General features: G+C 70.3%; 2 protein-coding genes across 2 annotated transcripts; both read left to right on the top strand.

The window, feature by feature from the left end:
* Positions 1–2,741: 2,741 nt before the first annotated feature.
* RSPO4 (R-spondin 4) lies at positions 2,742–10,113 on the top strand (the record flags this gene model as incomplete). Its single annotated transcript, XM_082007315.1, has 5 exons — positions 2,742–2,954; positions 6,371–6,559; positions 6,880–7,023; positions 7,118–7,303; positions 10,040–10,113. Exons 1-5 carry the CDS (start codon positions 2,876–2,878, stop codon positions 10,111–10,113), a joined length of 672 nt encoding a protein of 223 aa, XP_081863441.1. The 5' UTR covers positions 2,742–2,875.
* Positions 10,114–12,075: 1,962 nt separating this feature from the next.
* ANGPT4 (angiopoietin 4) lies at positions 12,076–22,045 on the top strand. Its single transcript, XM_082007136.1, has 7 exons — positions 12,076–13,446; positions 17,877–18,032; positions 18,251–18,372; positions 18,733–18,965; positions 19,364–19,605; positions 19,942–20,288; positions 21,178–22,045. The coding sequence occupies exons 1-7, from the start codon at positions 13,126–13,128 to the stop codon at positions 21,554–21,556; spliced, it is 1,800 nt and encodes a 599-aa protein (XP_081863262.1). The 5' UTR covers positions 12,076–13,125; the 3' UTR covers positions 21,557–22,045.
* Positions 22,046–22,328: the final 283 nt, after the last annotated feature.

Raw genomic sequence — 22,328 nt, 5'->3', positions numbered from 1 at the left:
CCCCGTCCCCTGCAGCCCCCCAAAATACCTCCTGGCACAACAGAGGGGTAACGGGTGCCTGATTAATCAGCGGACAACACATCATCCCTTCCCACTGCAATTTTCAGAGGAGTAGTCATAAATAGCCAAATTAAGGCAAATAAGAGGATTTCTCTGCTCCCTCAGGGTCACCCGGCGCCCACCGGGACCGGTAGCTCTGCTGTCCTTGGCAAAGCCCCCACACTATTGCACAGCCTGGCGATGAGCTGAGCAAATTGCCGCCTGCCGTCCCCGAGGACCCAGTGCTAATGAGAGCCACCTAATTAGCACGCTCCTCCTGCGAGGGGACTCACCCTGGCAGGGCTTGCTCCGGCATCCACTCGCTCGCGCCAGCAGCGGGAGAGCGTGACCGGGGACGAGGCGCTTCCCTGGCCCTTGCACAGCATTTTCCTTCCAGCTCCGGACAATGAAAATTCAGAATCAGCACCTCGGGAGCCGGGCTGGCCCTGCCACGGGGCGAGGAGCTGCCACGAGCCCTGCCGGGGTGCCAGCAGGTCCCCCAGCCACGGCCGTCCATCACCGGCAGCCCCACAAGCACCGGTGCAGCCGCCTGCAGCCATGATTTGGAGGTACTCAAGCATCTCCACCACCATTCCCACATCCATATTTCTCCCAGCTCCCATGCGGGGATGGTGCCACCATGCCCGTGCTCCCACGGGCCCCCCAGCCCGCGCAGATCCGCCATGGGGACACAGCGCTGTGGGCTGCGTTGTTTGCGGGAAGTAAGGCTGAGCCGGATGCTGAAAACCTGCGTTTTATGGGTAATTTTTCAATTTATTTCACATCAGAAAAAAAAACCTAAAGCGATCCCAACCATTATTACTCCCGATTTCTTACGGTGAGGCCAAAGGGGTCGGAAATGGCTCCTTTGTTGTCTGAATCATTAACCCTGGGGGAACGAAAGGCGGTGGTGCTGGGTGGGAGCGGGGAGAGGCGTTCAGGGCGGCCGGGGGCGAGAGGAGGAGCAGGAGGGAGAAATTCATGGGGTTGGGGGGAAAGTAACCCCGATGTGCTTTCCCTGGGCACAGTCGGATGCCCCGGGACACTGACGGACGCATCCACTGCAGCGAGTCTGCTGGTGCTCAGCAGCCCCCCAACCCACTCATGCCCCCCCGCGGTAGAGCAGACCCAGAGCACCCCGGGGGGATGCGCCCGCTCCGGCCGCCCTCAGCCGCGCCTGAGGGAGCAAAGCCCGGGGGAGCGGGTGCACGCCGCAAGAGCGAGGCGGACGGGAACCCTCCCCTGGCCGACTGGAAGCCACCAGGACCGAGGTCCAAACCTAAACCTCTCCGTGGCGCGAGCGGGGACGCAGCATGCTGGCAGCGGCACCCGACCACAGCTCAAGAAACGCTGGGTTTTCCCCCCAAAGGTGGGAGCCAGTTCTTAGCCCTTTTATTTCCCTGTGCCCCGCAGCCGGCTGAGCTGTGGGATGGGGCAGGCGGGTCGGCGTCTGTCCCGGGGGTGCTCAGGGGGCCGGGGCGCCCTGTGTGCCCAAGAAGCCCCCTCTGAGCCCCCTCCGGGGCGCGGAGAGGGGCGTAACGTCCTGCTTTGCGCTCGCTGATGCCGGGGGCGGGTGCGCTGCCGAGGGTCACTGTCGGGGCTGTCGCTGCCGGCCGGTGGCCCTGGAGCCCGGGTCGGGGAGGTCACCAGGCTACGCCAGGGCACGGCTCCTGGCACGGCGCCGGCACGTGCCGGCACGATGGGGCGAGCGCGTGGAGCTCCCAGGACAGGACGCGCAGCGCTGGCAGTTGCGGCTCACCTGCGGGTACCTGGTGAGCGAGGCTTCGCAGCCGAGCCCCTTCCCCTCCTGTCTTGCACCCCCTCCTGTCCCTCCCGGCACACCGGGGGTCCCCAGGGTGCCTCCTGGGGAGCAATGCGTGGGGCGAGGGGTGTGGGCGGCCGCGTGGGAGCCAGGAACAGCTCAGTTCGGCTCAGCTGGGCTTGGCTCTGTGCGGTTCAGCTTAGCGCGACACGGCTCAGCTCGGCACGGCTCGGCACGGCTCGGCACAGCTCAGCTCAGCTCGGCACAGCTCGGCACAGCTCAGCTGGGCTCAGCGCGGCTCGGCTCGGCGCAGCTCCCGCAGCTCGGAGGGAGGTGAGTTACGAGGCGCTTGGAAAATCAGAGTCAGATGCAATCCTGGGGACAGCGAGGGCAGATCCACAGCCGCCGCCGGAGCTGCCGGAGCCCCACCGCGGCTCCCAGCCGGCCGGCCTGCCCCGGGGCTCGGCCCTGCCCGGGGGGTGCCTCCAGCCCCCCCCAGCCCTGCCAGGGCCGGGAGTGGGGGGCTGAGCCGGGGGGGGGGGGCTGGCGGAGGCAGCGTCACCCGCCTGGCTCCACCCCCCCCAAATCGCAGGGGGCTTCGCCGTGACCCCGGCGCTGGGATGGCAGCGGGACAGTCGGACCGCGGCGGGACGGCGGGACGGTTCCCAGCCAAGGTGGCGGCTGGAGCGCTCCGGCGGGGGGGGGCCCAGCTGATTCGTTTGCGAGTCGCTTTGTTGCTGCTGGGGGAATTTTTTTTATTATTATTATTTTGAAGGGGGGGTGTGGAGGGGGGGTTGGCACCGGCTATAAAGGCAGAGCTCCCCGGAGCAGCCGGCACTTCCCCACCACCATGAGTGCTCCCCTGGCCTGACAGCCCCTGCCTCCCCGGGGCTCGCCGGCTCATGCCACCTTAAAGCGCGGCTGCGTGCCTGCGGCAGCACCGGGGTGGGATGGTGTGAGCCCAGAGCCGCTCTCAGCCCTCCCACCGCCCCTCGGCTGGCTCTGGCAGGAGGCGAGCCCGCCAGCCGCTTGGATGATTTGATTTCTTCCCTGCCCGAAATCACTCCTGCCCAGATGCAGTGGATAATATTCATGTTGCTGTTATTCATCAGCTCCATGGAAATGCTCACGCAGAACCGATGGAAGAAGCAAGGTATGAAGTGCGCGGTCGGCTCGTCCCGCTCGGGCACCGTGGGGCGGCTCGGGGGCGCGGGGCTGCCGGCGCCCACCACCCCTGCCGGCGCCGGAGCCGCCGGCGCTGCCCGTGCAGAGCGGGCAGGAGGTGTGAAACGGCGCAGATCTACGCCCGGGGCTGGCAGGAGCCGGGAACCAGCGTCCTCCCGAGCCGGCCCCGTCGGAGACCGGCTGTGCTCCCCTCTCGGCGCGCGGCGCGGGGCTGGCTCCGAGGCGCGTGGGGAAGGCAGAGCGCAGCCCCGTGGCGTTGCCTGCCCCATGCCAGCCCTGCCCTCGGGGCTGGCAGGGGACGGGGGGACGCTGGCCGGCACGGGGACCCGCGGTGCAAACCCCAGGGGAGCCGGGCAGAGCGGGGAGAGCGCAGAACAGGCCGATTTCCCGGTATTTCCCTTCTCTGCTTAATGCTTTAAGTGCCTGGGGAGTAAAACCTCCTGGAAGGATGCTCAGAGCCGCTGCAGGCACTGCCTGGCCCCCCACCTCCTCCTTCGCCAGCGGCACCAGCCGAGCCGCAGCTCGGTGCCAGGGCGAGGGCAGGGTGTGCCGGGGCTGTGCCGGGGCACGTGCACCCCTCCGCCGGGCGCCGGCTCGCGTCCCCTCGCCAGGCAGTGCCGCGCAGTGCCGGGCGGCTGCAGGGAGCGGGGCCAGGGCTGATGCTCGGCTCCGTGCCGGGAGCGGCGCGGTTCTGGAAGCGGCGTGTGGCAGGGCCGGGGCTCTCGGGCGCCGGGGGCTGGAGCCTGGGCAGCTTTCCTTGCGTGTTGAAGACACGCGGTGGGCGCACGTGATCGTGCGGGCGGCCAGGCCGGCTGCTGAAACACCCCAATCGGAAACAGCCTGGCAGCGAGAGGGGCTCCGGGTGCCACGTGCCCAGCGCTCCGGCCGCCGGCGTTCCTTGCGCCGCGGCCCAGTGCTACGGGATGCACGGGGGCCTCGGTCCGGGCAGCGCCGGGGCTCTGGCCACAGCTCCCTGCCTCGAACGCGCGTTCTATCTTCTGGTATAAGCAGTGCAGAAGGGCCCGCACGCTCTTCGAGGGCCAGGAGCCGAGAGGGGTGCCGCAGCACCCCACAGCCACCCCCGCGGTGCTGGGCGCTGCCTCCGGCCGTGCCCTGCTGCTGCTGCTGCTGCTGCTGCTGCTGCTGCTGCTGCTGCTGCTGCTGCTGCTGCTGCTGCGGGTGGTCTGGGCAGCCCAGCGCCCTGGAGCCTCCCGCTGCCTGCAGAGCCCACGGCGGCAGAGCTGGGCTCGGGGCGGGCAGCGACGGGGGATGCCGCAGCGACGTCCGGCACAGCGCGGGCGGGGAGCGCCTGTCCAGGCCCCCCCGGTGCCCCCAGCTCGGCGCCCGTCTCAGCTCGGCCCCGCGCCCCGGGCAGGGGGGAGGCGAACCCACCAGGTATCCCTAGTTTCCCCGGTCCCACTGTTTTGGTGCGAGCCACGTCCCGCGGTGCGGCACAGCCCTCCACCGGCTCCGCGGCAGCTCCCCGGCGGCGCTCCCGACGGCAGAGGCACGTGCCATGCTGGCAGCACCGCCGGGGCCGGCAGCCCCGAGGCTTGTGGGGCGGAGGAGCGGGACCCAGCTCCACACCACGGGGCTGTTTTTAAAGCCGGTGCCAGGAACGAGGGCCCAGAGCCTGCGCGGGGCTCCCCACTTTCCCTGCCCCAGATGGGGGTTGGAGGGAGAGCGGCACAAAAAAAAATCATCAAAAAGAATTAGGGGAGGGAAAGCGGCTCGTAAATCCCTGGGTCTCCAGGGAAGCCGCTCCAGCTGCAGCCAGGAACACAAATGTTGTCAGCGTTTGGTAAATATGTAACGGAGACCATAACAACTTAATGGATCCAAGGTGCTTCGTTAGCGCGCTCCCAGCAGACGCAGCCCTAACGAAGCCTCCCGGCAGCGCCGTGCCGCGCTGCCGTCTGAGCCCCCGCGCCCTGGCGAGGGCACCGGGATGAGCCAGCCTGGGGACGGCTGCCCGGCACCGCTGCGCCGGGGACGGGCTTGCTCTGGGGGAAGTCGTGCCAAGGACCAGCGCGCAAGGCTGCGAGGCACCGTCTGCCAGCGTCTCCCCCGGCTTCTCCAGCACCGACCCCGGCCACCACAGCCGGGAGGCCCTTCTGCTGCCGGTTCCCGGGGGTCAGAGAGGATCAGAGCCAGGGAGCCCGCTCGGCTCGGCAGGGGCCGGAGCTGCGCCGGGGCTGATCCCTCCCGGCACGGGCTCGGCAGGGGCCGGAGCTGCGCCGGGGCTGATCCCTCCCGGCACCTGCCAGGGCTCCGACCAGGGCTCTGCACCAGCCCCGGCCGGTCCCGGCCGCACGCGCTGGCCCCGCTCGGTCCGGGGCGGCCACCACCTTAGGCCCGCGCTACGCGCAGGAAACCCTCTTCGTGCTCCAAGGTCCGCTGGCAGATGGAGCCTGCGGCCCGAGCACGCGGCGCCGGCGCCGCTGTCGCCGCTGCGCAACGTGAGCCTTGGCTCAGGGGAGCTGGCGGTGCCAGAGCCGGGCTAACGCTTCCCGACGTGGCCGGGCACAGCAGAGGCATCAGCCGCTGGCGCGTAGGAGCTTGGTGGCCCGTCACGGGGATGCCCAGCGAGTCTGGGGGTGCAAAAAGGCACCAGGCGTGGGCAGCCCCCAGCGCTCAGGGCTCAGCTACCAGGCTCCCGAAGCGCGCCGGTGCTGGGAGCATCTCTGCGGGCTGCATCCCTCCGGGCACCCGGCGCCGGTGCGGGGAGGAGCGGCCATCAGCAAGGTCTCGGCGGGCCCCGCGGGGCTGCCGGCTGGGGGGGCTGGCACCCCGTCCTTGTCCCGGGGAGCAGAGCCCACCTCGGGGCCGGCCACCCTCGCGCAGGTCGGGAGCGCAGCAAAGGCAGCCAGGGAGGCGGCGGAGGCTCTTGAGCAACCAGACAGATCCTTATCTTGGCTCCTCTTGAGCGTTTCCAAAATACTCTTTGTCCACTGACGCTTAACAGGCATCAACTAATTAATCCAGGTCGGAGCAGCTTTCTACCGCTGACCGGCTTGCTGCTTAGCTCCCGCTCGGGTGGCTCCCGCGGGACGGGCACGGCTGCCGTCGGGACGGGGCTCGGGCTGGCGCCCTTGGGCAGAGCCGGGCACGGGGCAAACCCCCGGCCCTGGGTCTGGGGGTGACGGAGGCGGCGATGCCCGAGCTGAGCGCAGCGGGGAGCGACGGCTCTGCGCGTCCCTGCGCTGCCAGCGTGGCGGGGGGGGAGGTTTGGGGAAGCTTTTGCAGGGAGACGGGACGCTGCTGTCACCCCTGCGGGTTGGGGAGGGGCTGCCATGGGGCTGGGACCCTCCCCAACACCTCGGCTGTGCCGTGCACGTGTGCCACAGCCGTGCCGCAGCCCCTCTCCTCCGTTCGACCCCGCAGCGAGCGCCGGCCTGCTGGAGAACTGCACGGGCTGCGTCCTGTGCTCGGAGGACAACGGCTGCATCACCTGCCACCACCGGCTCTTCCTGCTGATCTGGCGGGATGGCATCCGCCAGTACGGGATGTGCGTCCACACCTGCCCGCCCGGCTACTTCGGCGTGCGGGGACTGGAGGTCAACAGATGCACAAGTACGTCCGGCGCCAGCCGGGGCCCCCCCGCCCCTCCCTGTGCCCCCGCGTCCCCTCGCCGCACCGCGCGTCCCAGTGCCGCGGGAGGGCCGACGGCCGCGCTTCCCGCAGCATCGCCGGCGGCAGCGGCGAGGGCAGAGGGCAGCCGGGCCGCGGGGCTTCCTCCCCTCTTCCCCTGCCCAGAGCTGCAGCCCGGACCCTGGACCCCGCCGGGTTGCATGGGGCTTCGGGTCCCCGGTGCGTACCCGGTCTGCCGGCTCCGGGTCGGCCGCGTGCCGGCCCTCGGGCTCGCCCGGCTGACCAGCCCTCCTTCCCGGCAGAGTGCAGGTCGCCCAGCTGCGAGAGCTGCTTCAGCAGAGACTTCTGCATGAAGTGCAAAGACAAGTTTTACTTGCACAAGGGCCAGTGCTTTCGGCAGTGCCCCCCCAGCACCGCGGCGCAGCCCGGCACCCGCGAGTGCCAAGGTAAGCGGCGCCCGCACCCCGTGCCCGTGGCTCCTGGGGACGTGCCTGGCGCCGCGTGGTCACCGTCCCCACCCGGCGCCCCTCTTCCCCGCAGAGACGTGCGAGCCGGGGCCGTGGAGCGAGTGGAGCGCCTGCACCCACGAGGGCCGGACCTGCGGCTGCAAGTGGGGCCTGGAGACGCGGGTCCGGGAGGTGCCGGGGGCCGCCCGGGAGGAGGGGGCCGCCTGCCCCGCGCTGCTGGAGACGAGAAAGTGCCGCATGAGGAAGCACTGCCCGGGAGGTGAGACCGCACCGCCGGCCGCCCCCGGCCCCGGGCGCGGCTTCGCGCCCCTCCGAAGCGAGCCCCGAGGCGCGCCGTGGGAGGGGGGCGGTGGCGGCGGTCCGGCGGTGGCTGGCGAGCCGGGCTGTCATCTCCCAAGCATTTTGAGGCCGGTGGCTGTAACCGTGCAGTTCTGGAGAAAGCCGCCGTCTCAGGCACATGTGCTGCGCAGCCCCGGCCCTGGCGCTGGCCGCGGGGCTGGCGGGGACCCCTGCGGCAGCGCGCCGGGCTGGCTGCTCCCCCGCCGATGGCCCCTGAGACCGCCTGGGACCGGCCGGTGTCCCCTTCCACCACCGGGCTGGGACGGGCGCCGACGTGAGCCGCCGCGGCGGGACGAGGCTGCCGAGCGCTGGCTCCCGTCCTGCCAGGCTCGCAGGGGGAAAGGCGCGTGGAGACCCGCGGGGGAGGCTCCCGCAAAAACCTCCGAGCCCCCGAAATAGCCGGAGCGCTCGTGGAGCTGGAGGGCATCACCGGGGGATTTCTGACGGCCAAAGCTTCGGGGCACGCCCCAGGGCAGGGTTCCTGTCCGCGGCTCGCCCAGCCAGACTTTTGCCCCTGCTCCCGCACGTCCTCTCACCGCGGCAGCACCGCGTCCCCCGGGCTGGGGCTCCGGGGCACAGGGCTCCCCACCAGCTCTCGCAGCACCCGGATCTGGCGTGGGGGCCGGCCGGGCGGCACCGGCGCGGGCGTGAGGCTAGCGACGGGAACCAGGAGGCGGCTGATGTCATTTTTGGATGCAGCCGACTGGACCGAAGCTGTTCTAATAAATCTCCACTTAATAACTGGCAGAAAGGGAGATTGCGTGATACCGATCTGTAGGGCCTGGAAGGAGATCTGAGCCGCCGACCCCGGCAGTGCAGAGGTTTGCGGTTCGGAGCTGCGGGCTCGCTGCGTGCCGCAGGACGCGCCGGCCGGCACCGCCAGCGCGGCAGGGGCCGAGGGCGGCGGAGGAAAGGACTGCGAGGGAGGGAACAGAAAAGGGATGGAGGAAAGAGGGCAATACCAGAAAGCGTGAGCGCGGGGGCTGTGGCCGTGGAGCCAGGAGCGCGGCTTCATCTCAGCACCGTCAGTCGTAAATAATATTTTCCCGCTGACAGCACGGAGGAGCCGATTCCCATCCCCGCCCAGGCCCCGACTCGCAGCTTCGGGGCGCCAGGTGGCATCGATTTTGGGGACATTCCCCTCCCTGCTGGGCTGCGCCGGCTCCGGACCCGGAGAGCTGGTGACAGTTTGAAGCGGCAAGTTTGGCGTGGCAGGACAGGCTGCTCCGGAGCACGGTGTCCCACGGCACGGTGCCGGGCGGGACCCTGCGGTGCCGTGCCCGCGCCCAGCCCTGCCTGGCACACAGCGGGTCCTGGCAGCCGGCACCGTGACACTGGCGCTTTGGGGGTGCCCCACCTCGTGGGGTGACTGGGAAGGCAGCGGCACCCCGGTGAAACGCTCAGCCTCCCGGCTTTGCCCAGAGGCCCGCTCCTGCAAGCTGGGAGCCCTGAGGCCACGGTGATGGACCCACAGGGAATGGCGGGGCTCCTCGCTTGAGGCTGCTGGCTGGGATCAGCTCTGGAGCCAAGTCTGGCCCCGAGAAGGCAGAGGGAAATCCCTCCAGTGCCCCGCGGGCAGCCCCCGCTGCCTGCTGCCCATCCGGGCAGGCAGGAGAGGGCAGCCCCTCCGCGTCTGGCAGCCCGGCCTGGCCGCCAGCTCCCGGGCAGGCTGCTCGGCGTCCCCGCCGCGGCAGAGCGTGCGTCTGCCCTCGCTCCCAGGCTCCCTCCTGCCCAGCCAAGTGCTGGGTTATGGGATCCAGATGCTGGAGGAGGACGGCGAGTTCACTTGATGCAGCTGAGACACCCCCAGCCCGGGCCGGGGGCGGCAGTGGGACGCGGCCGTGTGATGAGAGATTTGTGCCACCACTTCTGAGCCATCCCCGGGCAGCTGGAAGGGAGAAGCATCTGCGCTTGGCCAGGGCACAAAACCCCTCGCGCCGCTGTAAATCTGCCTTCTGCGTCTGCCACGCTCTCCAGACACTTGGTGTTCGTGCTGTGCCCTCTCCTTTGTGGGTGGCAGCTGTCTGGGAGATCAGAGCCGAAAAACAGAGCCGGGCAGGAAAAGAGCTGGAGCCCTCGGAGAGGATCGGCCACAGCAGCGCTGGCACACGCAGCACCGGCCGGTCACGATCCCCGTGCCCCTCGCGTCGGGGCTGCACGGGGAGAGCGGCACCAGACCCTCCTGTGTCGCCCGGCTTGGGGTCAGGGGAGCGTGTGGTGGGCACAGGAGTAGAAGCCGAGGTGAAGCCGCCAGGTTTTTGGGCAGCCGTCCCGCTCCCCAGCGTGGGCTCCCGTTCCCGTCGGAGCCCGCGGCACGGCGGGGCTTGTCCTGCATCCCCCTTTGGTGTCTCGGCACTGAGCCCTCGGCCAGCGGAGCTCGGGGCGGCCCCTCGGGGTACGCAGAGATTTGGGTCCCAACCGGCTGACCGCACAGCGCCGGGTCCCTGGCAGGCTCTCAGCGGGTCGGCTTTACCGGGATGCGGCCGGGCTCTGCCGCCGTGTGGGTTGCGGCGGCTGGACACGGAGCCTTTGCGCTGGGATCCCCCAAATTGGGAAGAGGGTGCTGTGCTAGCACCCGAGGGAGGATCTGCATCCCACGGATGGGGCTCGGGCAGCGAGCGAGCTTTCCTTTTCTCCTCTTTTTTTTCTGTTCCAGAGAAAACCGAACCCAAAAATAAAGGCAAAAAGCGACAGAAGAAGCCGAAGACAGAACCGCACACGGGTACCTAGCAGCACCGGCACGGGAGCTGGGGCAGCGCGGCGGGAGCCGGTCGGGAGCCCTCCGTGCCGCCGGTTGGCGGCACGGAGGGCTCCCGACCGGCTCCCGCCGCGCTGCCCCAGCCGCGTCGCCCCTTGTTTTTCCATCCACAAAAAAATTGCACAATTTTCTCCCCCCTCCTCCCATTTTCTTTTGAGACGATTTATGGCCTGTAAAACATTTCCTTTTCAGAAAATCTAATTTGCAGTGTCCAAAGCAATGCCCTGGGGCTCGGGGAGGGGGTGGCTCCTCTATTTTTCTGTTTTTCCTTCTCCCCCAGCCTGCTCGGTCCCTTCCTTTGCTCCAGCCGGGTGGGACAGGGTTGGTCCTGGAGTTGGACCCCACTGATGAAGATGATGCCTGCCCGGGGACCGTCCCCGCCGGCTCCCATTTACACATGGGGTGCGGGGGTGCACAGCGCACTACCGAGCCGCTCCGGGTGCCGGATGGGGTCCCCCATCCTCGGCCACCGGCACGGAAGGTGGCGGGACCCCCAGGGTTGGGACCCTGCTGGGGACCATGCCATCGCTCACGGCAGCCCAGCCTGGTGCTCAGCATCCCCAGGGGCACAACCGTGGGCCAAATCCTGCCGTCCTCAGGCTCACAGAAGGGCTGGAGGAGCTTCCCTCCCCGGCTGGATGCGGGTGCAGGAATTTGGGGTGGCTTTAGCTGGATTTGGTCCAGGACAGGGGGTGGACACCCTGCAACCGCTGCCTGCTGCATCCCCCGGCCGGGACGCGCTGGGAGCAGCCGCTGCGGCCCCCTCCCAAATGTCAGCTGGGGCGCGACCCGGGGGCGCTGAGCCCGGCCGTGCCAGTCCAGCCTGCCGAGCCGGCTGCCGCGCTGGCGTCGCCTGCAGAGATAAACGGTGTACGTCCATGGGGCACCGAGGGCTGTGTCAGCATATTTAATGTGTTTTGCTCAAATTGCTGCCCCAGCCACAGGCATCTCTGGATTTGGGGGTTTGCCGGGGTCGGAGCCCCCCGCCCCTGCTCCAAGCGCGGGCAGGGGGAGGCCGGGTCTGGCAGTGGGGTGTCGGGGCCGCGGGAGCCGCGGGGGCACGGTCCCTTCAGGGCGAGAGCGCTGGGTGTCAGCATCGAGCCAGCCCTGGGAGCCGGCACGAAGCCGCCACGGCAGCTCCTCCGTTTGCTTAATGTCAAATAAATGTATTAAAGCCTCCGGTATCCCTCTCGCCTCCCTGTTTTCCTCATTTCCGCGAGGCGCAGACGGGGCAGCGGGCTGCGGCGTTACGCCTGCGTCCCCCCACCCCGCTGCAGCAGGAGCGGGCAGCGGGCTTGGCAGCCCAGCTCTGTGCCGGACTGCGGCACTGCCAGGGCTGCGGGAGCGGCTGTGCCCCCCTGAGCCCCTCCGGCACACGGCCAGACCCAGACGCTGGAGCGGAGGGCAAAGGCAGCCACCAGCATCGGACCCCTCCATCCCACAACCTGCGGCCGCCTGCGCCCCACAGCGTGGCTCCGGGGGCGGGGGGCACCCTGCCCTGGCCCCCAGTCACCGGGGGTGTGGGGAAAGATTTTATTTTAAAGATTTTATTTAAAGCATCACCAGCACGGCTCGGTGCCCGAGCCGGTGGCCGGAGCGAGCGGCAAGCAGCATCACGGGGACTGCTGCTGGCGGGTACACCGGGCTCGGCTCTGCCGCTGGGAAGCACCGAGGGGCTCGTCCGGCCGGCTGCTAATTGCAGCGAGAGCACCAAGTCTCGCGGGTCCCCCTCACAGCAACGGCCGGGCCCAGCCGGGTAACCCAGCTCCTGCGAAGGCACAACCGCAGCACAGTGGCCCCATGGCGGCTCCGGCACTTCCCCCGGCGACGATGGAGCTCCCCGCTCACCGGGCAGCGCGGCTGCGTGCCGCCAATGGTGCTCCCGCTGCTCCAGCACCGGCCCGCACGGCATCCCCGGCCGTCCCGCGGTGACCGCAACGGCAGCGGGGTCCCTTCCCCGGCCCCACGGCTGTGCGAGCAGCCCGGCGTGGGGGGACGCGTACCCCCCGAGCGGGGATAAAACCACCCTCCCCTGAGACGCGCGAGCATCCCCATCCCCATGCCAGCCTGGCCCCACCGCTGTGACTGTCCCCTCCCGGGAAACCAGCCTAGAACTGACCCAGCACGTAGGCTGGCAGCCGCGGTGCCCCCGGCTCTGGTGGGTGCCAGCCGTCCCAGCCCCCGGCGGACCCCCCCCGCCCCGGGATCTGGGCACCCCGAGCCCTGCGCAGGGGCTGGCCGGGTCCCGCCACGCTCCGCCTGGGACACAGCCCCCGTCCTGGTCCCCACAGGCTCGTCCCGTGGCCAGAGCGGCCAAATCCAGGCCTGGCTCCCTCCAGCGTTATAAATAGCCGGGACGTGGGGAGGGAGCTCTGCTCCCCGGGATGGGGGTGTCCGGGGGGCAGCGGGTCCCAGCAGCTGCTGGCCAGGGCGGGGGGCTGGCTGATGCCGGGGACGAAGGGCGGGAGGGCTCGGTGCCAGTGCGAGCAGCTCGGACCCGCTGGCTGGCGGCGCTGCCTGCCCCGGGAGATGCAATGAGCTGCGCAGAGAACGGCGAAGGGGGCCAGCGGGTGCGTGCGGCCGGGGGAGGGACGGGGGCTGCGTGTGCGAGTGTGTGCGAGTGTGTGTGTGCGCGAGAGACATTTATAGATCACGTGTGAAACTTGATCTCCCCGCAGCGGGCTAGGAGGAGAGAAAAAAGATAGAAGTATTGTTTTTAAACAGATTTTTTCCTTTGTTTTTCTTTTTTTTTTTTTTTCTCCCCCTGCAAGGGCCGCGGCCGCCTGGCGATAAAAGGCCGGGGCAGCCAGAGCTGGCTCAGAGGGAGGAAATGCCGAAATTGCAGCATTTTGACTCGGCGGTGAGCACCCACTAACCCGTCCCGGCAAAGAGCGGAGTCGCGGGCGCCCGGGAAGTGCCGGCGCATCCCTGGCCACGGCACCCCGCTCTCGCCGCCCCCCCGGCGCCGTGGGGACCCTCACGCCATGCGGGCGCTCAGTCTCGGCCTCGTGGCCCTGACCTGCGCCACGACGGCGCTGTGCGCGGCCAGAGCCCAGCGCCGGGCGCTGGAGGGGGGCGGCCGCCAGCGTTACCACCGGGTGCAGCACGGCCACTGCAGCTACACCTTCGTGCTGCCCGAGGCCGACCCGCCGCCCTGCCCGCCCGCCCCCGCTGTCCCCGGCCCCGCCAACGCGCTGCTGCAGCGGGACTCGCCGGCCGGCCCCGCGCATGCCGGCCACGGGGCCACCCAGCGCCTGCGGCACCTCGAGAGGATCCTGGAGAACAGCACCCAGTGGCTGCTGAAGGTAGGGTGCGGGGCGGCGGGGGGCACAGGCAGCGGGGGGCACGGGCAGCGGGGGGCACGGGCAGCGGGGCGGCGCAGGTAGGGCGGCGCAGGCAGGGCTCTGCCTCCGGCACCCGAGTGTGCAGCATCCCCGTACCGGCTGCCTGCTCCCGCTCCCTGCCTGCGCCGGAGCGGGGTGCACGGGGGCTGCGTGCCCCCCCCCAGCAGCGCTGCGGCCGGGTCAGCGTCTCCCCTGCAGGTTTGCAACCTGGGCCTGATCCTGGGCCGTTTGCACCAGGCACCGTCTCCTCGGAGGGGATGGGCGCTACGGGTGCTGCAGCTCGTGGGTGCTGCAGCTCACCGGTGCTCGCCGCTGCGGCTGTACCCCCCTGCCAAGGCTCCTCGTGGTCCCAGCTGGGCTGGCTGTGCCCGGCACACCTGGGGGCTCAGCGCTCCCCGTTCTGGGTCAGGATGCGGCCCTGCTGCAAAGCTCTTGGGAGGGTTTCGGCCGGCGCGAGGGACCTAAGGGCAGGGGCCACCGAAGCCTCTCCGGCTTCATCGTTTTCCCGCTTACGGGCTTTTCCAAAGCTCCTGACGTTTGGAGAGGCTTTGAGTGGGACCCACCGCTCCCGGGCAGCCCCGCGGCGTGTGGGCGAGTGGGAGGGTGCGGGGTGGGGGCAGAGGGTGCCACACCAGAAGGGCCACGTGACCACGCGGGTGCCCCCCACCCCGGCTCACCCCATGCCGGCCGCCCACGGCAGGAAGCGGTGTTTCCTTCCCGAGGGCTGGCGAGCGCCGACGGAGCCCCATCTGCCGAGCGCGGCCGCCTGCGTCAGACCCAGGAATAGCTCCCGGCCGGCTTGTCCCGGGGGACACCTCCTGGGGGGGCTGAAACCCCGCACCCCGGCGAGGCAGCAGCACCGAGACCCCGGCTGTCTGTGCTGAAAAGAGGGTGAGTGGCTTGTCCCCGGCCGTCGCTGATGCTCCAGCCAAGCGGCATCGCCAGCGCAGCCGCATCCACGTCCTGGCGGTGTCCCGCCAGGGCGCAGCAGGACCCGTGTGCCCCCGCACCCCAATTTCCTGGATGATGCCCCGGGCTGAGCGCGGCCAGCAGCGCCGCGAGATGGTGCGTGCCGAGCCCCCGCAGCCTCGGGGCTGAGGCCAAACGCACCGAGCGGGGGTCCCGGGGGTGGCCTGCGCCAGCCACGCGGATCGGGGCGCCTCTCCTGGCCGTGGGGGACAGGGCAGGCGGCAGAGGCTGTCCCCTCAGCCATCCCAGATGACAAATTCCTCAAAAGCTGGGAAAACGCTGAGCCACGGCTTTGCTGAAAGGCAGCCCGGGGTGCCACAGAGGGACCAGCAGAGCCGGCCACCACCCGCCTGGTGGCAACGAGTGTCCATCACTGTGGGTCCTGCTGGGTCTGCTGTGCATGCACAGACCTGGGGTCCCGGCACCCCGGGGTCCCTGCGCCCCGGGTGCCCAGGCCAGCTCTGAGCTTCCCTCGGGGCGAGGGCAGCCTTCGGGCACGGCGGAGCAAGGCGGGGGGCCGGGGTCCCACCGCAGGTGCATGTGGCCCTGCCCCAGAGCAGGCAGCCCCAGGCTAAGTGGGGCGGCACATCTGGGCAGCTGTGGGCGGCAGTGCCCCCCAGCGCAGCCCCGAGGAGCACGAGGCGGGGGGGCACTGGGCAGCCGGTGCCCCATCCCGTCCCGCAGCTCGGCCCTCTCCGTTTAGAGGCAGCTTGCAGCTATTTTTTTCTGGTGTTCCTTGGCTTTCCTAATTTAACCGGAGCTGCCCAGGGAGGCTTGTTTTGGTCGGACTCCAGGCCTGAACAAACAAACCGGGGCTCGAAGGAGGCATCGGGTTCGGGGACGGATTGTAAACAACGTCGCATCCCCGTCGGCTCTGCCCTGGCCCAGGGAGCGCTGCCGGGTGCTGCGGGGCCTCCCAGCACTGGCAGGCACCCGGCAGGGCTCCCCGGGCCCCCTCGGGCACCCCCGGCCGCCCCCAGGAACCCCGTCGTGGCACGGGGGTGCTGGTCCGCCCTGCCCGTGTGCAGCCCCCCACGGCCGGGAGGGACAGGGACATGGCGAGGACCCAGCGCACGAGGACACGTGGCCTCTGCTCGCCGTTCCGTCGGCTGCTCCCGTCTCCTTTTAGTCCAAACAGAAACATCCGATGGTGCCGCCGGGTCTGGGGGGCTCGGGGTGGGATGGGGTCCCCAGTGGGGCAGCGGTAGGTTGGCGGCTCTGGGGCGCCCGCGGCACAGAGGCCGGTGCCGCTCACCTTGGCATGGGTGCAGAGGTGCAGGCAGTGGGTGGGGGGCTTCCCCCCCAGTCTGGCCCTGGGCCCCCCTGGCCGCTGCCTGCGCGATGGTTAGAAATGCCGGGGCGGGATGGGGATGGGGACAGGGGAGGGATGTGGCTGCGAGGCGGCGGCGCAGGACCACCAGATGTGGGCAGTGGGTCCCTGGCACCGGGACAGCGGGGTGGCTGGGGTCCCTCCTGCTCCAGGGCAGCGTTTTGGGGTGACCTGCAGCCCCCTCCCCTCCACAGCTGCTCTGCCCTTCTCGGGGAGGAATGAGGCTGGTGGGACCCACCTGAGCCCAGGCAAGCCCAGCTCACCTCAGCACCCGTGGGGTGAAGGGAGGACGATCCCCGGGTTCCCCGTCCTCCCCACAGAGCCTGTCCCACTTGGGTCCCCTGTGCCACCCGTGGTGGGGACGCTGTGCCCCGCTCCAGCCCCAGCTGCTCCCAGGGACGTGCTGGGGCTGGGAGCCGGGGCTCCGTCCCCGGCTGCGCTCAGCCCTCCCCGTGCCAGCCTGACCTTTTCCACGGGTATGGACTGCCCTCGGGCTCGGAGATATGTTTATTTAAAAAAAAAAAAAAAAGGCAAGATTGAGAGGGAGAAAAGGCCTCCCTGAGCCCTGTGAAGCAACAAGATTAACGATGTGGTTAAAGGGAAACTCTCCAGCAATCGCTCAGCTCGGGGAAATGTTTTCCAGACGTGGCTCTCCGACCTTTCCCCGCTTCCTCCCCACGAGCATGTTTCCCGCAAGGGAAATTCCCTGGGGAAGTGGGGTGCAGGCAGCGCCGGCCGGGTGCCCGGCCCTGGGACCCTCCTGCCCTCCGTGGGTGCTCGCTGCGGAGTGATGGTTTCGCTGCTGCCCGGGTCTGGGGCGGAGGGAACGGGGCCCCGTTGCCGCCAGCCGGATTTCATCATGCGCAAACAAGTGCAGCGTGGAGCCCGGTGCCCTGGCCCGCTGCCCGCTGCCGGCCCCGCGCCCGTGCTCAGCATCCCTGCACCGCTGCCGGCCCCGCGCCCGTGCTCAGCATCCCCGCACCGCTGCCGGCCCCGCGCCCGTGCTCAGCATCCCTGCACCGCTGCCGGCCCCGCGCCCGTGCTCAGCGTCCCAGCACCGCTGCCTGCCCGCCACGGTGCTCAGCGTCCCGGCACCGCTGCCTGCCCGCCACGGTGCTCAGCGTCCCGGCACCGCTGCCTGCCCGCCACGGTGCTCAGCGTCCTGGCACCGCTGCCTGCCCGCCACGGTGCTCAGCGTCCCGGCACCGCTGCCTGCCCGCCACGGTGCCCAGAGAGCAGCATCCCACCCTGCCCGGTCCCGCCTGGACCACAACCCTGCGAAACGCGCAGGGCCGTGGGGCTCTGCCTGCACTGGCTGCGAGGGCAGGCGGGGAGCGGGATCCGGGCCAGGGGGGTCTGCGTGGTGGAGGGAGCTGGGCAGCCCCCGTCCCCTCCCGCTCTGGGGGCTGCCGGGCGCGGGGCCGCTTTCCCAGCGTGGGCGGCAGCGCGGCCCCTTCCGCTCCCCATGGCCCCCGCCGAGGGACCGTGCCCCCGCTGAGGCCGTCGCCCCGGGGAGGGGCCGAATGGGAACCTCGTGGCGGGGCTGCCAGAAATAGAAAAGCCTTTGGGAAAGGCAGCTCCCCCACGGGCTGGGAAAGCGGAAGCCCCATCTCCGCTGTGTCCGCAGCCGCTTCTTCCCAGCCCCGAGCGCTGCCCCGTGGCAGGGCGGCACTGGGCACCCGACGCCCACCGGCGGTGGCTCCCGGCCCCGTGTCCCCAGCGCTGGGGCGCCGACGGCTGGGGGCTGGCAGCTGACGCCGGTGCCCGCCGCTCCCTGCCCGCCGCTCGGCACAGGCCGCCCCGGCCGGGCAGCGGCCGCAGCTTGACGGCACCCCCAGGCGCACGCAAGCCCGTGCCGGGTCCCAGCTGGCACTGCGGCCCCCAGTCTCGGCAGCCGGCGCCCGAGGGGGCTCCCCCGCAGCAGCGCAGCCCCCGGGCAGCTCCCGATAAGCTTCCGAGGGCCCCGAGATGGGTCGCGCCGCAGGGGTGTGCCTGGGGGCTACGCCGAGCGGCGCCAGGCCCAGCCGGGGCACCGAGGGAGACCCCGGCGAGCTCCCCAAATGACCCGCCGCGTCCCCGCTCCCCTCCACAGCTGGAGAGCTACATCCAGACGAGCATGAAGCCGGAGATGGCGCAGCTGCGGCGGACGGCGGTGCAGAACCAGACCGCCGCCATGCTGGAGATTGGCAGCACCCTCCTCAACCAGAGCGCCGAGCAGAGCCGCAAGCTCACCGACGTGGAGGCCCAGGTTCGGGGTGGCCGGGGCGCACGTGTCCCCACGTGGGACCGCGGCGGGCGGCATGGTTTCTCTGCTGCTACCGCTGGCGTGATTTCCCGAGGTGACGCACGGTTTAACGCACCGGTGTGCAGAGGTACCGGGGTCGCGTGCCGGGGAGCGAGAGCCCGGCGCCGCCGGGGGTGTGGTGTGGCCACGGCCGCTCACGCTCCCCTCCGCTCCCGGGGCAGGTGCTGAACCAGACGTCGCGCATCGAGACGCAGCTGCAGGAGAACTCCCTGTCCACCTCCAAGCTGGAGAAGCAGCTGCTGCTGCAGACGAACGAGATCCACAAGCTGCAGAACAGGAACAAGTAGGGCCTGGGGCGGCTCGGGGACCCCCGCAGCCCCCCGCCCCAGGGGGGACGCTGGTCGCCCCCGCCCCAGGAACTCGGGTGCACACTGGGGGTGCTTGAACCCCTCCAGAGGCGGGCTGGGGTCCCTGGGGGGTTGCGCAGCCCCAGCACAGCCCCTCGGGCTTTGGTTCCTCCTCGCTAAGCGCGTCCCAGAGGTGCCGGGGGGGTGCGATTCGGTGGGTGCGGCAGGGGACGGGGACAGCTCTGCGTCCCCGCAGACGTGCTGGGGCACCGCAGCCAGGGCTGGGTCCGCCCTGCCGCCCGCTCCCCCCCGGCTGCTCGGCGCAGCCCCCCGTCACCGCTGCCTCCCCGTTTCAGCATCCTGGAGGTGCGGGTGCTGGAGATGGAGACGAAGCACCGGGCGGAGCTGGCGGGGGCCCGCTCGGAGAAGGAGAAGCTGCAGCGCCTGGTGAGCCGGCAGAGCGGCACCATCGAGGAGCTGGAGAAGTCGCTGCTGGCCGCCAGTGCCAACACCAGCTTGCTCCAGCGCCAGCAGCTCCAGCTCCTGGAGTCGGTGCAGAGCCTGGTGCGCCTGGTGTCCCAGGGCAGAGGTGAGCCGGGGCGCGCGGGCAGGGCGCGGGCAGCGGGAGAGCTCCTTGCCCGCCCGAGAGGGTGCCAGGGTGCTGTGCCTGCCCCTGTGCTCAGCTCAGGCGCGGGTGACTTTGCCCGGAAAACGAGTCCTGCGTTGCGTCCGAGGGGCAGCTCCGAGCCCCCGGGGAGGGTCTGTGTCCCAACCCCGTCCCCAGCCACGGCAAATCCCCAGGCTTAGGCTGGCAGCGGCCCCGGTGCACCGCAGCCGCCTCACCCAGCCCCAGGGACGTGGTGTGGAAGAAAGAAAAATAATCCGTGGGCACAAAAGCATCCAAATGAGAGGGGAAGAGCAAGAAAACCAAGGCCGGGCTGAGGGACCGGTGGGGTTTCTGCCGTCTCACCGTGCCCTCTGCCGCAGCCCCGCTGCCCCGGCAGGAGCAGCTCTTCCAGGACTGCGCTGAGGTGCGCCGGGCGGGCATCCACGCCAGCGGCGTCTACACCCTCCACATCGCCAACCTCAGCGAGCCCAAAAAGGTGAGCGTGACGCCGAGAGGGCTCTCACCGCAGCACCTTGGGGTGCTGCCGACCCCAGTGCCACCCAGTGCCGCCCAGCCCCATACCACAGTGGGTGGGTGCATCCCAACCCTTCCTGCCGGGGCAGTGCCCCCCACCCCATCTGGCTGAGGGGGGAGAGGCAGCAGCTGCCAGGTGAAGCCAGGGCTTGCACAGGCTTTCAGATGGGGGGATAAAATTGATTTTAAAGGCACCCCCACAGCCCAGCGCCGTGCCGCAGCCTCCGACCGCGGCCACGCAGGGAGGAGAGACGCCCCAGCCAGCAGTGGGCACGGCACGTGCTCGCCAGCCCCTCAGCAAGCCCTAGCGCCCATGCAGCACCCACGCGGAGCTGCCCAGACCGGAGCGGGGGCACCCGGCCACCCACCCCGAGCCAGCCCTCGTCGCCCGCGCGGCAGCCCGTCCCGGCTCTCCCCGCTGCAGGCATACTGCGACATGGAGACGGACCGAGGGGGCTGGACGGTCATCCAGCTCCGCACCAACGGCAGCCTCAGCTTCCAGCGGAGCTGGAGGGAGTACAAGCAGGTCTGCGCCCGCCGGGGAGGGGGACACCCTGGGGGAACCCCGGGCGCCCTGCGCTCACCCGCCTCGCGGTTCCCCCAGGGCTTCGGGGACGCGGCGGGCGAGTACTGGCTGGGTAACGAGGCCGTGCACCTCCTGACGAGCCAGGCGCCCTACGCCCTGCGCGTCGAGCTGCGTGACTGGGAGGGCGGCCAGGTCTATGCCCACTACGGGAAATTCCAGCTGGGGAGCGAGCGGCAGCTTTACAGGTAGGAGAGAGGCACCACGGGGGCGGCCGCCCAGCCCGCCCCGTCTCCGGCTGTCCCCGAGCCCTGCGGGCAGCGGTGGCCAGGGGCAAGGGCTGGCTGTGGTCCCCAGGGGGGTGCAGGACCACAGGAGGCTTCACGGGGATTTCCTGGTGGGGTGACAGCTCAGCAGAACTCCTCCCCAGATGCCGGGGGACACCGCCGTGCCACCCGCTCCTTCTTCTCCCCCTGGGATCCCGAGAAGTAGATTTTTAATGCATGAGAGTGCATCAAGGCAGCATCCCATGGGATGGAGTGCCCATCCCAGCCGGCAGCCGGGGCACTCGCGCTGCGGCTCGCGGCGTGGGCAAGGTGGGGTGACACGGCCGTGGCCACCAGGCATTCCTGGGGGTGCTGGGCATCCCCGGGCCGCTCCGCCCGTGTCCAGGGAGGGATGCTGCGCTCCTGCCGCCGGCTCGCGAGGACAGTGCGTGCTCCCAGGAACATCAGCCTGGCCATGGGCAAGAGGGGTGGCAGGCAGCTGGGTGCTTTGGTGCTGGGCTGGAGGGGGGACCAGACGCTGGAAATGCCCTGCGCCATGCATCCCGTGCATGCACTGAGCTGAGCCCCGGCAAAGAGGATCAGAGGAGCCTTGGGGGGGTCCTCTCTGCCCCAGCGTAGCACAGCCTCCACCCCTGGAGACCCCCAGGCCCTCCAAGCTGGTCCACCCCGGTCAAGCCGGAGCGGCAGGGTCTCTGCCTGCGTCCCTCCGTGCCAGCCCTTTGGTCAGCTTGCGGTATCCCACGGCCTTCGACGTGCCCCGGGCAGGGCTGAGGGGCTTTGTGAACCCCCCAGCAGCAGCCAGCCAGCACTGATGGTGGCCACGGCCACGCCGTGCTGGGCCGGGCGGCAGGCTCTCGCTGCAGGACTACAGCGGCACGGCCGGGCAGCAGAGCGGCATGGCGCTGCAGGGCACCCGCTTCAGCACCCGCGACGCCGACAACGACAACTGCCTCTGCAAGTGCGCCCAGATGCTGTCGGGAGGTGAGCGACCCGGGGTGGGGACACCCGCACAGCGCCCATGGGTGCGCACGGGGGGTGCCACCCTCCCGCCCTGCTCCCTCCTCGCAGGCTGGTGGTTCGACGCCTGCGGCCTCTCCAACCTGAACGGCGTCTACTACCCGGCCCGGCACAACATCCGCAAGCTCAACGGCATCCGCTGGCACCACTTCCAGGGGCCCAGCTACTCCCTGAAGGGCACCCGCATGCTAATACGACCCGCCAGCTTCTAGCGTGCCGGCGGCCGGCGCGGCACCGCAACCGGTGCCAGCCTGGCACGGAGGGAGGGGGCCGGGAGGGGGCCGGGAGAAGGGCTGCCTGGGGGAGACGGAGCCCTCCCGGCCGCTGCAGGGAAGCTTTTCCCCCAGTTATTATTTTTTACTCTTTTTTTTTTTTTCCCCCCGTCCTCCAAGATCCTGCGCATCACGGAGAGGGGCTGTGCCTCCGGCTCGCCCACGCCACCTCCCTCACCCAGGGACGGGGGTCCGAGGCCCCCCTGGGTGAGGCGCAGCGGGGGCCGCCGTCCCGGCGCGGCAGCACCGGCTCTGCCCTCGCGGGACGGGGGTGCGGCCCCGCGGGGGTGGGGCGGAGCAGGGGGGCATCTTCGGGGGCCCTGGGCCGGGTGGCTGGTCTGGGTGCTGGAAGGCACGTGCTGGAGGGGGCTGTGCCGGCGGGGGGGGGCAGAGCCCAGGGACGGGCAAGATGGGGCTGGGGGATCACAGGTGGGGAGGGGGCTGCGGTCTGAGCTGGGGCAGGGGACGGAGGGAGGGAAATGGGGGTGCGTGGTGGGGTCGGACACATGGGGAAGGGTGGGGCAAGGGGCTCAGACCCCGCTGCAGCCCCAGCCCCGCTGCTGGCGGCTGCATCGACACAGCAAACCCACACGGAGGGCTCTTTGGGGAGCAGCCTGGGAAGAGCGGGGTGCAGCGCAGCGGGGTCTCCGGACGGCAGCACCGCGGCCCCGGCCCTGGCCCCGGCCCCCCAGAGCTGCCGTGGCTTGGGCTG

Source organism: Phaethon aethereus, assembly GCF_964289735.1.
Source record: "Phaethon aethereus genome assembly, chromosome: 16".
Lineage (NCBI taxonomy): Eukaryota > Metazoa > Chordata > Aves > Phaethontiformes > Phaethontidae > Phaethon > Phaethon aethereus.
Note: the sequence above shows the minus strand (reverse complement) of the source record. Positions and strands in the feature narration are given on the sequence as shown.